At 39.8% G+C, this 16,267-nt stretch overlaps 2 protein-coding genes across 14 annotated transcripts in view; both read left to right on the top strand.

Moving 5' to 3' along the window:
• Nucleotides 1-574, top strand: part of myo15b (myosin XVB) — a 98,677-nt gene extending 98,103 nt beyond the window's left edge. For both annotated transcript variants that reach the window (XM_086065237.1, XM_086065238.1), the window contains one exon: nucleotides 145-574. In XM_086065237.1, the coding sequence (XP_085921363.1) occupies nucleotides 145-231 (87 nt within the window). In that variant the 3' untranslated portion in view covers nucleotides 232-574. The remainder of the gene's footprint in view (nucleotides 1-144) is intronic.
• An 11,375-nt stretch (nucleotides 575-11,949) lies between these two features.
• Nucleotides 11,950-16,267, top strand: part of tmem94 (transmembrane protein 94) — a 112,759-nt gene continuing 108,441 nt past the window's right edge. For all 12 annotated transcript variants that reach the window (XM_086063943.1, XM_086063944.1, XM_086063945.1 and 9 more), the window contains exons 1-2: nucleotides 11,950-12,082; nucleotides 14,270-14,425. In XM_086063943.1, coding sequence (XP_085920069.1) covers nucleotides 14,399-14,425 — 27 coding nt within the window. In that variant the 5' untranslated portion in view covers nucleotides 11,950-12,082; nucleotides 14,270-14,398. The remainder of the gene's footprint in view (nucleotides 12,083-14,269; nucleotides 14,426-16,267) is intronic.

A 16,267-nucleotide genomic window follows, 5' to 3' on the forward strand; every position in this document is an offset into this window, starting at 1 on the left:
GGTGTCTGAATTGGCTGCAGGTTTTAAAAAAATAAACAAAAACTTAAAGTGCAAAGACAAGTTGAAAACTGTGTTGTGCATCTCTGAGTCTAAAGCTATGTTTGTGTCTAATTTTTTGTTCATCACCTTGATTGTCTCTTTTAGGCCAAGGAGCTGTGTCACATCCTTGCAATGATAATGGAAGAGTTGATCCGCCCCTCAGTCAACAGCTCCATCTCAAATCGCCAGTAGACACGTCATACTATCTTTTTTAACTAATGCGTCTGTTAATTTTTCTTTTTTCCTTCATCTTTCATTCAATTGTGTCTGCATTGAAGTTCACTGATTGACCTACAGTATCTGTAAATGTTCCAGTTTTGGGTTAACTTTTGGTCCCGTGTTTTGCCCTATTAAGGAAATTCCATCACCTCGTTCAAGACTGTTTTTATTTACTTCATTGTTCTTATAATTGATTATTTAATCATGTTTTATTCTTGTTCCTGTTTCCTATCACAGTAGTTAGTTTGCTTCTTTTAACTTCCCAAGTAAATTTTCCCAAACATATTAGAAAATAAACGTGCACAAAATCAAAACCTGTTTGTGTACTGTGTGTTTTATCAATTTATATTAACCTCTAATCTGGAAAAGAAGGGTACGACCTTCATTTTAATGGCTGATTTAACAAGGTTATCATCTCTTATCCTGATAACATTATCAAAAAGCGATGTGGTGCTCCGAAGGCGTGCTCAAAATTAATATAAATATTAAATTTGAGTCTCCTATAATCAATAAATTAACTAGTTATTAATTCAATAATTAATAATTATTAATTTAATTTAAAAAAAATCCTGATTTACCCTATTATAATGCACCGTGTGAGGCCAATTTAAGTTGTGTATTTTGTATAATACACACATGTAATAAGGATTTATCAAATCTTAAGAGATTTGTTTTATCTTTGTCAGACCCCACACATAAAAAAAAAAAAAGGGCATTTAACAGTTTTAGGCGTATTGTGTGTGGAGTGCTCAAAATAAGCTCATCACACCTCCCCACACACAAAAAGATTGTCTTCCACCACTGGTTAAGAATCCAGTCCTCCGAGGGAATGCTCTCGCGTGATCACACGTGACTTCACATACACGAAGACGACCAGGCACTTCCGGGTATGCACTGATGATTGCCGAATGTTTCCGAAGGGGACAAAAGATGGGAGCAATATAAAGTGTTCATGTCTGCAAGGAAATAATTGCTTTAGAAAATGATTTCTGGCGCCTGGGGAACCCACGTTTATACAAAAATTACATTGGGTAGGCATATAGTCTGTTGTAACAACAACAAAAACACGGAGAAAGCGTGGCTCGATCCCATGCTTACGCACTTGTGCACGCTCACAGTTTACTGAGCACTAATGCTACTTATAGTCATCACGCAATTCACGGCTAAGGTGCCTGGTCCTTGTTGTAACCACTTGGTATTCATAACATGGATGGATGAACTTCAGGTTGGTGATATTAATTTGTTTTATGTACGGGCGCTTGTTCATCATGTCAGAGAGCATCTTTGTTTGGCTCCATTCCGTTCACGTCACAGTCTGCGGAATCAGCAGGCTCGGGAGAACCTCGGCTTCCCCCAACATTTTCGTTGTAAATATTGAACATGTTCATTATTTGAAATTGGCGGCCTGACTGGTTTTGGACCCAGTTATCCACTCTTAACACAGCTCACACATAAAGATAATCTTGTAAAACAATCTTATAAGACATAAGATTGTCAAGCGTTTGACATCCTTGGTCGGCAAGGGGACAAAAACAGCCCTATTGTCTTTATGTATGTACCAGGCTTAATTATTAAAAGGGAATACATTTGTCGACGATGTGAATGTTATACACACTAAAAGTGGAAGAATAACAATCACATTTAAGTTATTGCATGCAACTTTATCATCTTCACAAATTCTGATTGATTTGGAATAACATTCCAACCCTCACGTGGCATCATCAGAGTAGCTAACTGATCACGTTACAAGCTGACTAGGCTGTGTAAATGTTAGTGCATGAAAATTCTGCGTAGAGAAATGAGCACATGGTGCTAAACTGCTAGCCCTTTGTGTAAGAAGCACAACGCGTTAAACCTAACTGAACCTTCTTCTGAACTTGTCCTGAGTATACGAAACCCACATCAGGACGTCGACCTAACTCATGGTGACCTTGCCTGTTGTACCCGATGTGCCCACAAGAGATCAACCTTGCAACACTGGCCCTACCCTCTGCCTAAGTTGAACAGCCCACTCGTGGTGTGCAATGCTGCCACCTTGTGGAATGCAACTCTGAGCTATTCAGAACACAAATTGAGGTCGCTTTTGAAGCAAACCATCCAGCTTCACCGCAGACTCTCAACTTGAAACTGTACTTCAGGATGACGTCCAACAACTCCGCCAACTCCGTAGTTGTTCTTTGCAATCTTATTGGCATGCCGTGCCTATTTCTGAACTTATTTTTGCCCACCCAGCCAACCCTTGCAAAACAGGTGCTGCTGTGCGCCTCTGTCCTGCCATTCGCTGCCCATGCTTTCACGTACTTCTTTTGGAATACATGTTGTCAGCCTTTGTGCTCAACAACACTTGCGCGACTTCAATGAACTTGCAATCCTTTGATATTCTCATGACTTTGGTCATTTTTGGATCACCATCGCCGCATACCTTTCTCGTCTGCCTGCCAATGGATCACCTACTCATACCAAGACATTCGCTTTTGGTTGTCAACTTCTGCTTCCTGTCCAGGGCTTTCTTCGTTGTGCCTCCGCGGGCCGCACACCCCTGCCGCTCGGTTGCTCCCCTACCAACAATTTTCGGTTCCGAGATCATTCTGAGAGCTTTTTCCTGCAGTAACATTCTCCAGAGGTTAGGTTTTTAAATGTTGGTTACTCCTTGGTAGCTCTTGTTGAGAGTATTCTGCCCAGATTTAGTTATAACTGTTTTGATTTCCCAGAAGTAAAGCTTGGTGAGTGTTTGAATAATGTCTCCAGGTGACGGAATGTCTGAAGAGCTTCCTCTATTCCTACACGCAATGAGCCATTTGTCTGGGGTGAAGCAAATGTGTTTAAATGATTTATTTGTAAGTCTTATCTTATGCTAGGGGCCGTCAGGTCTGAGACCTACTATATTTCCACATCAAAAGGCCATCTGTCAATGTGTATTGAATGCTGTAAAAGTCTGTCTTGGCTGGGGGCAGGGGTGAGGAGAAAGGGTAGGGGTTTAGTGGTACCGCCCTTCTTGCTAGTATAAGAATATTGCAATTGCCAGCAATCTACACACTTGTGATGAGAAGCAGCCAAATTTGTCTGTCATTCATGGTTGTCCGGAATATTCTGTAAAATAAATCCTTCGAAGGACCTGTTCACCGATCTCCAGTCTGTATTCGGATAACCAACATTCTCACTCCCCGGAACAAAACGAACACGCGGAAGGCAAAGAGTGCTTTTCCAACACTCTTTAGTTGCGATGGCAAGATTTTGTGACGTTCTCTAAACGTTCTTTTATTTATCTTCCCCACAAACTTAAAAACAACTCTTAGTTTTACAAATTACTTATTGTACAAAAATGTTTTTTTTAATAAGTCAACTTAAAGTGACAAAGGATTTTGCCAAAAACGAGGTTTAAACTGTGCGCCGGTAAACGTCAGTTGTGCCAGCCACCCTACAAATTCTAGACTGTCTTGTAAGGATTCCTCGGAGTGCTTACATTGCACAGCACCAGATGACGCTTGTTTTCTCTACTCTCCAACTAAATTAACTAATTTGCTCCCAAAAATGTATAAAAATGTTCTATTTTAAATATTGCCATGGTCCAAAAAACTTCTTTTTTTTTTATGCTTGAGCATACAGAAGGCTTTGATGCACCCTCTGACCGGAAGTGGTCGCTTAAAGCAATGGTAGTTATTACAAAAAAGGACGAGCAGGTGGCAGCAGAGTATACAAGATCAACCAGGGCCATGTTGCAACAAGCTCTTTTCCCCAGTGTTTTATGACAGGTTTATGAATAATGATGAAACTTAGCTATATTCTAATGCTAATTGCTGCAAAACAGACAAGGATACAAATATACTTTTTTTCTGATGAAAGAAGAGACTCTAATCTTTCTTTTGATGGGTTCCATGTTTTATAGCAATAGAACGCAATATTCTGTGGGCCTTGCAAAATCAGTCAAAATCCAGTAAAACAGCCGGGAGCGAAAAAGGTTGCTTCAGTGAAAATGGCTGGGATGGAATGAGTTAAACGATTAACGCTACTATAAGGTTCCCTTTAAACAGATGTGGTATATCATCAAGTTGTGGGTGACACTTATGCCCAGCTTTAAGGACCAGATAAAAGAGCACAGGTACAGTGGGCAGAAGTGACATCATCCAGGTCAAAGGGTTTTTACTTTCTGAACCTGGATTGGCCACGTCTGACCTCAACCCACTTGTATTCCTGACAAGGAAGAATAACAGAAACTAATGAGGTGATCCCTGCTTGTGTGGGACTTCACTTTGGAAGTAAAACACAAAGAAGGGGCAAAACAATATTCTGTCTGTTGCTTTATTCCAAGCTATTTGAGTCCTGGTAATAACAAACCAGAGTAGTTTTGTTTTTTAGGAATGGGGGTGTTATGGTCCTGGTCGTTGTTGGTTTAAACCTTTTGGAGCTGCTGTCACTAGTGTTGCGTGAATGGGAGTGAGTGCTCCTTTTCTAGGTATGATCTCTGCGGAGACTGTGGTGGCCGGCACCCGGCAAAGATATGCTGAGGAGGTTGAACCGGTCCAGAGGGAAGTGGCCGTTTGATTGCCCAAGAGCTAACTGCCAGATTGGGATCCCAACTTTGATTGGAGTAATGTATGGTCTAATATAATGTAATCTTCGAGAAGTCCACTTTTGTCACGAACATGGCATGTCCTTTTGACAATGACAGTTCAGTTGAGAGGGGTAAAAGACAAAACGCGGAAGCAGAGGGCGGCGCTGCGTTCTGTGCTTCCCCGTTGCCATGGTGACTCGAAGAATCAGGGCTCCATTGATGTGGACTTTTTAGTGTAGTGGCAAAGCCGGGTGAAACTCTGCGTTGATCTAACTATACCTCGAATCAGCTGTCCTTGAACTGAAAATGCAGAGTTTCCTCTCTCAGTGTATGTCAACTTGCTGTTCAGGGTTAGTCTCTGTGTTTGTTGAACATGCTTTGTGAAATGGACCCCTGATGTACAGCCCCAGATGGACAGCGCCATCCAAAGTGCCTGGTTTATTGCAATAGCTGCGGATAACTCAATCAACTGATGTAAGTGACAATCCTCAGCTTTTGGTGTATGTCCGATTCTATCACGAGAAGACTAAAACATATTGAGGACATTTTGGGTATCACAGCTTAGAAAACACATACGAGAGGAGAGAACATATATTTGGCTATAAAGGAAATGCTGAAAGAGAAAGGAAATAATGTGAAAATTGTTGTATCCATAACTAGTGATGGGGACCCTTCCTTGAAATATTTAACAATTAAATATTTGCAACAACAACAAAATTAATGAAAGAAATATTTAAAAAATAGACTAAAAATAAGTTGAAATATTTAAGAAATTGATTTTTTTGTCAATTAAATGTTTGAATTCATGTTTAATTGAATAAAAAAGCAGAAAATGAAATTATTGCGGTTGGTTGTTTTTCATGTCCCGACCCTGGTCAATTGGGCTGAACGGGTTAGTGGACCTCTTGCCAATTTAGTTGGGGACCCCTGCTTTACTATGTGAAGATTTTTGATAACCCCTTATAATAAACCTGGGACCTTTCTACATATTTTTGGGGATTGCAAAGCAGGTTGCTTTTGAATTATTATTAATATTAGCTATGCGGTTAAATCCTCAAATGTTTATTTAATTTTTTTTATCCTCAACTCATTTATCACAGTGTAATGAATGACAGTTGGATCTTCTAACTGCCGCAATAAATAAATAAATGCAGTGAGATGGAAACCTCCACATCAGACGCGTATTCAGACCATTTTTGGGGGCGCTTCAGCACCCCCAAAGTGAACAATGGCACCTCCAGAATTTTTGAGCATATAAAGTGCTGCTCAAAAGTTTGTGAACCCTGCAAGCATGGTCAAACTTTTTGTATAAAATATTAAAATAACCTTATTAAATGTTTAGTCATACCCAAATCTACAATGCTGACAAAAAGAATGATGATATTGTCATTCATTCTTGAACAAAAGTTTTTAATTTAAGAAAAACTTCTCACTTAATCGGACATAGCGCCTTCTTTTGCAATGAGAAGTTTATCCAAACTAGGGATGCAACGAAATGAAAATGGTTGGCCGAAACCGAAAACCGAAAATGAAAAATGCTTGGCCGAAAACTGAATCGCCGGGAAAAAATTATGATTTTTTTTATTATCATTGCATTTATTATAATTAATCAAAATTATAAAATTATTATAAAATATTTATTTAGCACTGGCATTTTAACCAAGCACAATATAAATTGAAATGTTCCCACACCGCAAAAATGTTGGCTAATGGTACATTAAACACCCAAGGAGGGTTGAGCATTTTCTGGCAGTGCGATTGCACCTTATAGTTAATGTAGTTCGCACAGGCGGGGACAGATGCGTGTGGCGGAACAAGGTGTGGCGCACTTAAAATCGGCACATTCACATATCTACCAACGTTTAAAAAAATAAAATAAATTTGTTCGCACCAGCTAATCGGCTTTGGGAACGGACTGCAAAGTCACACACAGCGTCCTGCTCAGGTCTGCCGCCACCCGGAGATAGCGGTAAGTGTTTCCGTGTTTAAAACTGTTGATAGCAATAGTGCTAGCATTAGTATTTAGCACGGCCACCGGGATGCCAGTAGAAAAAGTGGAAGCGTTCGAGGGGCTCTTATAAAAAAAAAAAGAGGGAAGGCGCTGCGGGAGAAAGACTGGCTCACCTGTACTACAATATACTGCAGTTCTGTCATTTTTCGACCCACTTAAATGTTGTACACGAAGCGACGCCCCTCTCCTCCGGTGTGCGCAATGACCCCGGGACCTGTTGCGACCGACCGGTGCAAACTCACACAGTGAAAAACCAGCGAGAAGAAAAGGCGGACACTCACCCCCGTGTTCGCTGTTTAATTCAAGCAGACGCTTGCTTCTGTCACCACAACATCCTATTTCGGCAATATTCTTTCGGCTTTAATTTTATTTCAGAATTTTTGGTGGCCGGATATTCGGTGCATCACTAATCCAAACACTTTCTTTAGTGATTCATCAGTCTTTCACATCTACTTTTGGGGAATTTTTGCCACTCTTGGTTGGATGGGCGTCTAGCATAAACTGCCCGCCACAGTATTTTGAAAGAATTTAAGTCAGGATTTTGACAGGGCACATCCAGAACATGAATCTTGTTGTTCTTCAGCCATTCCTTGGTTGCATTGTTGGAAGGCTTCGGATTATTGTCATGTTGCATGATCTATCGTCTTCTAGGCTGTAACTTCACAAAGGACGGCTTCAGGTTATGTTCCAGGATTTCACAATATTCCTCTGAATTCATGATTCCCTGGATTATGTGGAGTTGTCCAGGTCCTGAGGATAAAAAGCCTGCCCAGAATGTAACATTCTCATTCCCATGCTTCACACTAGGCTGAAGGTTGTCTTGCTAATATGTAGTGTTGACTTTTTACCAAACATGACTGTTTTAGTTGTAACCAAACAGTTCAATTTTGGACTCATCTGTCCACAGAAAGGACTTCCAAAAAGCTTCAGTGTTGTCCAGGTACTCGCTGGCAAAGTTGAGATGGGCAGCTTTGATCTTTTTTGTGAGCAGAGGCTTCTACTTAGCAAACCTTCCATGAAAGCCTTGTCGATTGACTTTTCTTTTGATTGTTGAAGCATGCACATGTGTCCTAGATGCAGCAAAAGAGGTCTGCAAATCCCTTGATGTGATGTCCGAGTTGGCTTTTTACCTAAAGTAGAATTTTTCTTGTGGTTCTTGCTGATATTTTAGAAGGTCGTCCCCTTCTTGGCAGGATTGTAGTAATTTTCAGTGTTCTCTAGTTGCAGATAATCTGCTTCACAATGGAATGATGAATCTCAATTTTTTTTTAGATGACTTTACAGCTTTCCCCAGGCAGATGTGCTGTCACTACCCACTTCCTGAGGTCCCCTGAGATTTCTCTTCCTCTCAGCATGACTGACCTGTATGGGTTCACCTGGGTAAGACTAAAGTGACGTGGTTTTGTCTCTGTTTCAGTCAGTGATGCACAATTTCTTTGCTAAACCTCTCATTTCATTGGTCCATTTCAGTGGTTAGTTTAGCTACCAATTTGTCCTAGCTGATCCTACTTGACTGCTTGTTTTAAGCAATGCCGCTCAGGGTTCACTTACTTTTGCACCTCCATGAATTGACCAAAAACTCTTTTAAATATTTTTTTTACTACACAATTGATTAGAAGAAAAATAACAATGCATTTAATTGATAAACCTACACCTGTTATTTAATATAAAATGTAATGGTTCGGATTGAACAACAAAATCAGGTTAAAACAATTGGAAAATCCAAATTGCTCAAGAGGTTCACAAACTTTTGAGCAGCACTGTATATAGATATATTTTACTGTGTTCTTTTTAACAAGCTAGAAACTTATAGCTATAATATATATAAACCAAAGAGTTAAAAAAATAATATTTAAACAGCAAAAATACAGTACACCCCCCATTTGATTGAAAATGGTTTGATCTCCCTCAACCCCTCCTCCCCTGCAGACGAGCAGAGCATGTCGTCCTCAGTCCATTACGGAGTATGTCTATGGAGGTCAATATGGTGCAAAACTAACTTGTAAAAAAAATTTGTACCTGTAGAAAAAAGTCTAAATTTGTATCTGTAAAAGTTGTGATTTGTACCTGTAAAAATCTTTTTTACCTGTGTAAAAAAATGTGTACCTGTAAAAGTCATTATTTGTACTTGTACAACTTTTTTTTGTACCTGTACAAAAAAAGTGTACATTTGTATCTGTAAAAGTTGTGATTTGTACCTGTAGAAATGACAACTTGCAGTCAAAGAAGTCGCCACTAGGAGTCACAAGCGGTTTTTCTGCTGCTATCCAGTCACGTGAGTTTTGCACCAAATATCTCACTACAAATGGTGCAAAACTGATTCGTACTCGTAGAGCACCGTGATTTGTACTCGTAGAAGAAGAGGGCGGGCTCTGGAGGATTTGGGCGGGCTAAAGCTCAAACTCGAAATTCCAAACAAACAGAGTAGCCACATCAGTTTACGTGTCATTTTGGAAGAAGAGGACGTCCCAGGCGTGAAAATTTCAACATGGTTCAATATACAAACACCGTGTGGAACAGCTTAAACGTTGGTTGACATGCAGAGCACTCAAAGTAGGCAGAAAGAAAGAAGTTTTAGTATGAAGGTAAGATTTATTGTACGATCATAGCTTGTAATCCGGTGCGAGCTAGCTCATCTCATGTTGTTAATTGTCACGAAAACTGAACACATTGAAGTCACGATTTTCATTTCAAGATTTGAAGCCTACCACTGTAAACATACGATCAATAGCTTGTATCTGTAAAAATAATAATAATAATAATCTAAAAATATCTCATAAACTGCTGCTTAGTGTCATGTTTTGGGTTCTGTTTTCCTTGTGTGTCTCCCTTGGTCTTGTTTAAGTGTGATCCTGCCCTTCCTCGTGTGATCCAATCAGTGCCCTCAGCCACTTGTGTCTTGCCCCAGGTGTGTCTTGTTGTGTCGTTAGTGTCTGTGTATTTAGTCTGCTGTCTCCCCTCTGTCTGTGTCGGTTCATTGTTTTTCCCCATGTTATGCTGCCCGTTTTTGCCTTGTCTATGCCGCCATGTCATGCTGCCCGTTTTTGCCTTGTTGTTTTCCCCATGTTTTGGTTTACCTGGTAATTTGGAAGCTCGCTTTTGTTTTATAGAAATTAAAATCCCTTTTTTGCTTCATCAACTGCATCCTTGCCTGACTATTTTTCCTCCCTGCATTTGGGTCCTCCACCAAACCGCACCCGTCGTGACAGAATCCCTTTTTGCACTTCACCTTCGCCTCCTTGCCCTGCTTTCCTGCGACTGGGTCCTCCATCAAACCAAGCCCTTTTGACACTTAGTGCTTAGATGTGAAAATTACTATAGAGCTACAGAACCCTATTGAATGTTTTACAAGATGACCTAAACCTATAACCAAAAGTGGACAGTACTCAGCTACTTGTATTTGACTAACATTATATTCAAGTATCTGTACTCTTACTATCATAATAAAATGAAAACAAAGTGTTTTTACTGTGAGTGAATCTTTAAGCCGCTACAGGTATTTTAACCTCAACAATTTATCATCTGTATTTAATCATTTTATTTTGAATATTACAATTTCTTAATAAATGTCAGTATTTTTGCAATGTATGCTTTGCAAATAGTGCGTGCGTGTGTCTGCACAGAAAAAGTAGCCTTGTGGAGCAGTCATGGACATAAGATTGTTATTATTGAAGTATTTGTATTAACAAGATGTAAAAAGGCAAAAGAGACTAGTGATAAAGTCAATTTGTTTTGGTAATGTTTTATATATGTCTGCACTTCACCCATACACAGACTTGTACATGCATTATTAATATTATTTAGTAGTTTCAAGCGCATTTTTTGTTTGATGTGTATGTATCTGTTGTATCAAAAAAAGTACCATTCCCCCAAAACTAGGGTTGGGATATGTTTATATTTTAAGTAATTCTCCTTTGCATAACTTTTATTACATTCGGCTTACTCACCGACTTCCCATGCGATTTTTGGAGCGGGAAGTACCCCGAAACCACAACAAGCGACCTATCACAACCCTAAAACCCCCAGCTCTTTGTACCACCCAAGCACCTCCAAACGTCTTTATAGCACCCCTGAACCTCTGATCTTAGAATCGCCTCTGAACACTAAGTATTTGGTATTTGACTTTTCTTGGTATAATTTATTTGGAAATATCTATGGCCTAAATTCACAATGCAAAACAGATTTTTTATTTTTGGGGGAATGTGGCAGCTATGCTGATTAAAGCCAAGCTTGGAAGTGGTCTTTTTATCGTGACTGTAGTATGTATTTATCTCTGTTATAAATTATAGTATATGTACATGAATTGTTGGGGTCCAAGGGATGGGTTGGGAAAGAGATATGTGTGTCTTGTTGTAGATGTTTGTATAGGATGTTTATCTTTTTTTTCTATGTGTATTCCACAGTAAACAAAAAAAAAGTAAATAAAAAATATTTGATCACACAAGAAAATGGGGATTCAAAATGTTGGTTGCAAAAACAAAAATATTTTGTCTTTCCAGGCACCATATAGTGTCGCCATAAGGAAAATTGCATGTACAACTGTTGGAACAAGATGATGTAATCCATTTCTTAAGTATGATTTATTTTATTTTATGAAAAACTGACCTGGAAACAACATGTTGGAGTGGTTCAGGGTAGATGTAAGAAAATTAATCTTGTTTAATAAATAATTATATGTGCACATTACATAGACAATGTTTGATTTTGTTATCTGTAAGCGGATTATATCGTAACTGCTGCTCCCTTGGCAGTTACATTGATTTCAAGCTATTCAAATAAAGAGTTTACAAAAAACACAGGTCTCGACAATGGTCATTCTGCATTTAATTTCACTCTTAATGAGATAGGAAATCAGTCTATTGGCGGGTGTGATGTGTGTGGCCAGCATGAGACTAAAATAGATTGTACAGTTTATGATAAGGAACAAAGGAAACAACTTTCATTCACCATTGAGAACCACATCTACGACCGAAGTTGATTACTTAAAGAAAATCTGATTCATTAGTAGGATATGGGGTTTCTTTTGGTGTTTGTTTTTGTTTTTATTGGGGTTTAATTTGCTTAATTTCTACTGCCCAACACCCCAGTACGGTAGGTGGCGGTAATGCACCAAAAGTAGGTTTGTCAAATTTACAACAACAAGAGAAAGCTATACAACATGGCGAACAAAACATAGGTCTACCGTAGCTTATTACATATTCGTTTAACAAAAATAAACTATTTATAAAATATCCTGACAAGGTGGATGCAGTTATCGATGGGTAAGTTGAAGGACTGCTGTGGTTTATCGAAGGCGACAGTGCTTTTGGGATTATTGGTGTTAATGCGTTTAATGCGCGTTGTTCCGGTAGTACTGTACACTGGCTACAGGCTTGGAATCGTGTCGTCACGACACATTAGCTATGATACTTCTGAACCAGGGTTCACCAATTTAGTCCTGCAGGCTTAAGATGTTTCCGCCCACTAGCACACCTGATTCATATAATCATCTCATCACCGTGCTTGATAACGATCCTGATCTTAAGTATCAGGTGTGTTGGTAGGCAGAAACATCTCAAATCTGCAGGACTCCGGACCTCAAGGACCGGAATTGGTTAACCCTGGGCCAGAAGTATCAATAGACAACGCGGACAAAAAATCTGTGAATGGACCAGTGGCGGCTGCTGGTCATTCACGGAGGGGATAAGCTAATTTTTCCTCGTCAAATCCTTAATTCTTCGTAAGGAAGACTAACGCATTTATTTTTATTATTTTTTTATTATTATACAAAAACAATACACAAACTCTCGCTGGAGAAAACATTTGTGTTGCAGACAAGAAAAGGGAGAAGAAAGAGCAAGGAATTTTAACTCTATGTTTAGTCTTACATATCAAAAACAAATAATTTATGACCTCTTCACAAAGCATCTGATAGTCCTATTCAAGTTTTTTTCCCCCCTTTTTTGTGACCAAGGGTGATAGCTCATTGGGGAAAGAAACCGCAGAGTGACACAAGAGTAGTCACCAAACACAATGCTAGTCGTTTTTAACTAAGTCGCTGGGGATTGGTAAAGTCTCTCTCAATTCACAACGGAACAAAAAACTTAGGAAATGTCGCGGTGGAGTTTTATAATTCAAGTTTGCTGATTCTCTTATTTCACCAGTCAAATTTCCATCCAAATGTTTCAAAAATTTTAAGTGAATTTTGAGAAAATGCACAAAACGGACACACGACTTCTGCCCGTTTACATCCGTTCTTCTTTTGCGAATAGTGAGAAGATACTGTTTCTTTGTCTCCCCAAACCGCCATTTAATTTTATTATTATTTTTTTTACTACAAACGTACGTGTGACGTAGTATCCGGTCAATACGTGCAACGGAAATCCGGTTTTGTAGTCACTTATTTGCAAAAGCTGTTTCCATAGCTAAAATGCGCATTTTCCTTTTTTCAATACGCTTCAAAATCCACCCCCTCCAAGCGTAAAAACTTTTTGGGTGTGCGAATTTCGGCGCATTTTTTCGAATTTCTGCCGTTTCTATTCAGTTTCTTTTTCCCAATTCTTGAAAATTCAAATACAAATAGGTGGATGGAAAACCCACTACTGTCAATCAAAGAGGCATTTTGCCTCAAGACAGCGTCCAGGTCAGCCCACTGCCTCACTGACTCCCAGAGATGAGTAGCCCTGGATGTGGAGTACAAGCAGAGGCGTGGAGCCACGCGTGGTGGACTTAAACGTTTGACTGTGCCCACACGGATTTTACAAAATGGTGTAAACTTTTTTTTAAACAAAATTTGCAGATTTAATGATGCGCCGTCCTATCACGTTGTGTTATTTTTTTTTTTAAAACACATTATGGAGCATTGAAAATTACAAACACTCAAACCTCAGTCAGTCGGGGTGGAGCTAACTAAACAGTTTGACGGAAGAGGTCGTAGTGCGGTACTGTACTACATGTCCCCAGCATCCGTGGATGGTTGTGGTTAGTATTTGGGCTTCGGTCAGTTTTTATTTTCGTTGTTCAATAAAGTGTTCAAACAATACTGCAAGTGTGACCTCATAAGATGGCACACAAAACCGCCAGGGCAATAGTAGAAAGAAAGAAAAAAAGAAGGAAAAAAAAAAAAAAGCGCTTTGAGGCTCGAGAATCCATGTGGGTGGAGTCAAACGTTGACGTTGAGCCATGCCTCGAACTACACTCTGCATCCAGGGCTTACTCCAGTCCACAGAGAGGCTGAGCGTCCGAGGGCGGGATAAAGCCCAGCATTTATCCAATGATCGTTCAGTTTCGCGTAGTGGAACCACCCACCCTACACTTTTTCATAATTGCACTTGACGCCAAGCATCCGACTGTTTCAAATATATGTGTGTTTGTGGAAATTATGCAAAACTATAACAATTTAAGAAGTGTGTAAATACTTTTTCACATCATTGTACCTGTTGTTTCATTCTTCCTACAAATTCATAAAGCATCTGCAGACTGAGCAGGGGGCTACCTGAGTGTGTGTCCAGATTTGGACCGGGCATGCACGGACATAAATCCGTCAGGTGGTGTTGACTAGTGGAGAAGCAAGAGTATGTGGAGTGTTTGCTTTTCCCATGGAGTCAAAGGATCATATGAAACAGGTGAGTTGAATAGCTTCCCAGTGTTGTGATGTGGTGTGGGTGATGTTTACAGAACCAAAATGGCCCATGGAATGTGGTAATAGTTAACTACTCAAAAGCAGTTAAGCATTCATTCACACATTGAGTTCATGGTTGCAACATCGCGTATTGTGGTCTTAACAGGCGATACACACTTTCTTTGCTGATTGGGCCTCATTCACTTATAAATGTAAGTAACAGTGTTTTTTCCTGGCTCAAATTGAGGCAGAGGTGGTACCATCCTGACCATGTGCCATGATGTACATGCATTCTGTAAATTCAACTGACTCACTTTCTTTTACAGGCAACATACTTGAAATTAAGAGTTCCAATAAGAATATGACTATCATCATGTTAAAGGATTCATCTATTAAAACTATACCCATACACAAATCATTTGGTCTCAGTCTAAACAGAGTCAAATGTACACTTAGAAGAGAGTAAAATATTAAGAGTAAATGAAAAGTGTAAAATATAGTCTAATAGAATAGAGTAGAATGTACTCTATGAAATTTACTGTGTGTGTATCAACAAGAGAATTTGCAGTTGAATTTAATTTGTACACCTGACGAAGGTGCAGGCAGTGTTGGTTCAGTTTCTACTGTAATAGAGAAAGGTGAGACTCCTCTGGCAGACAAGATTTATTGGGGAGAAACAAGGCCCTAATCATCCTCTTGGCTTTTGTTCCATGTTAGAGTTTTGCAGGGTCCGACATTTAAGCCTTTTTGGGTGGTGGCCCAAAAGTGTTGTGATTATTACATATTAAGCATTTTTATACTGTACAATTGAATTGGCTACGATTTTATACTAAAATCATTAAAATAAACTCCTTGCATTTTCCCACATTGATATTAAAGGCATAGTTTGGGTTTTTGGACATGAATCTGTATGGCATCCTCACCTAAAGTGGTGTGGAATCAGCATTGACTTACCGCTGACAGCGTCCTGTGACACGAGATCTGGGAAACCACGTCGGCCCGGGCACCGAAGGTTTTACATATAGAACAATATAGAGTAAAGAGTGTACTTGTCACAAGAATGCTGCCATCAGAAAAGTTGGTAATCTCAGCGGCTTTATTTTTCTGTTCGTATCACAGACTGGCTACTGTTGGCCGGCAACCAAGCTGTCCTGAAGCACAAGAGAGACTTTACTCGCAGAGCCTAATTAGCACACGTTACAAACAGTGTATGGATGACTCCCTTTCCACCGCGAGACGTGCGATGCATTCACACACACTCCGACACAAGAATACAAAATAGAACACAACAACACAGGAACACACAAGTGTTGTGTGTTCCTGTGTTGTTGTGTTCTATTTTGTATTCTTGTGTCGGAGTGTGTGTGAATGCATCGCACGTCTCGCGGTGGAAAGGGAGTCATCCATACACTGTTGGTAACGTGTGCTAATTTGGCTTGCGAGTAAAGTTTCTTGTGTTCGGCGTTGGTTGCGGCCAACAGTAGCCAGTTGTGTGAAGACAAATAAAAAGGTGAGATTACCAACCATGTCTGCTGGCAGCATTCTTGTGACACGTCACACTATATTATATTGTTCTATATGTAAAAATGGTGCGGGCGCGTGGTTTCCCGGGCTGTACCAATAAAAATTTCCCTGAATCTCCGCACACTTTTCACCGCTTTCCAAGCACTTGACAGTGACAGTCACCCGCTCTCTCAGTGCTACAGCTGATCAAGTTGTACCACTTTCTCTATCCCTCGCTCTTGCGCTCTCTTTCTGCCCGTTTTAATTCCATCTGACTAATATCGGCATCAGTATATTCGGGTTCATAAAGATATCCCCTTGGCTCAGTGCTCAATGTATCTCT

Source organism: Leptonotus elevatus, chromosome 20, assembly GCF_054856555.1.
Source record: "Leptonotus elevatus isolate MCC_2025b chromosome 20, RoL_Lele_1.0, whole genome shotgun sequence".
NCBI classification, from domain to species: domain Eukaryota; kingdom Metazoa; phylum Chordata; class Actinopteri; order Syngnathiformes; family Syngnathidae; genus Leptonotus; species Leptonotus elevatus.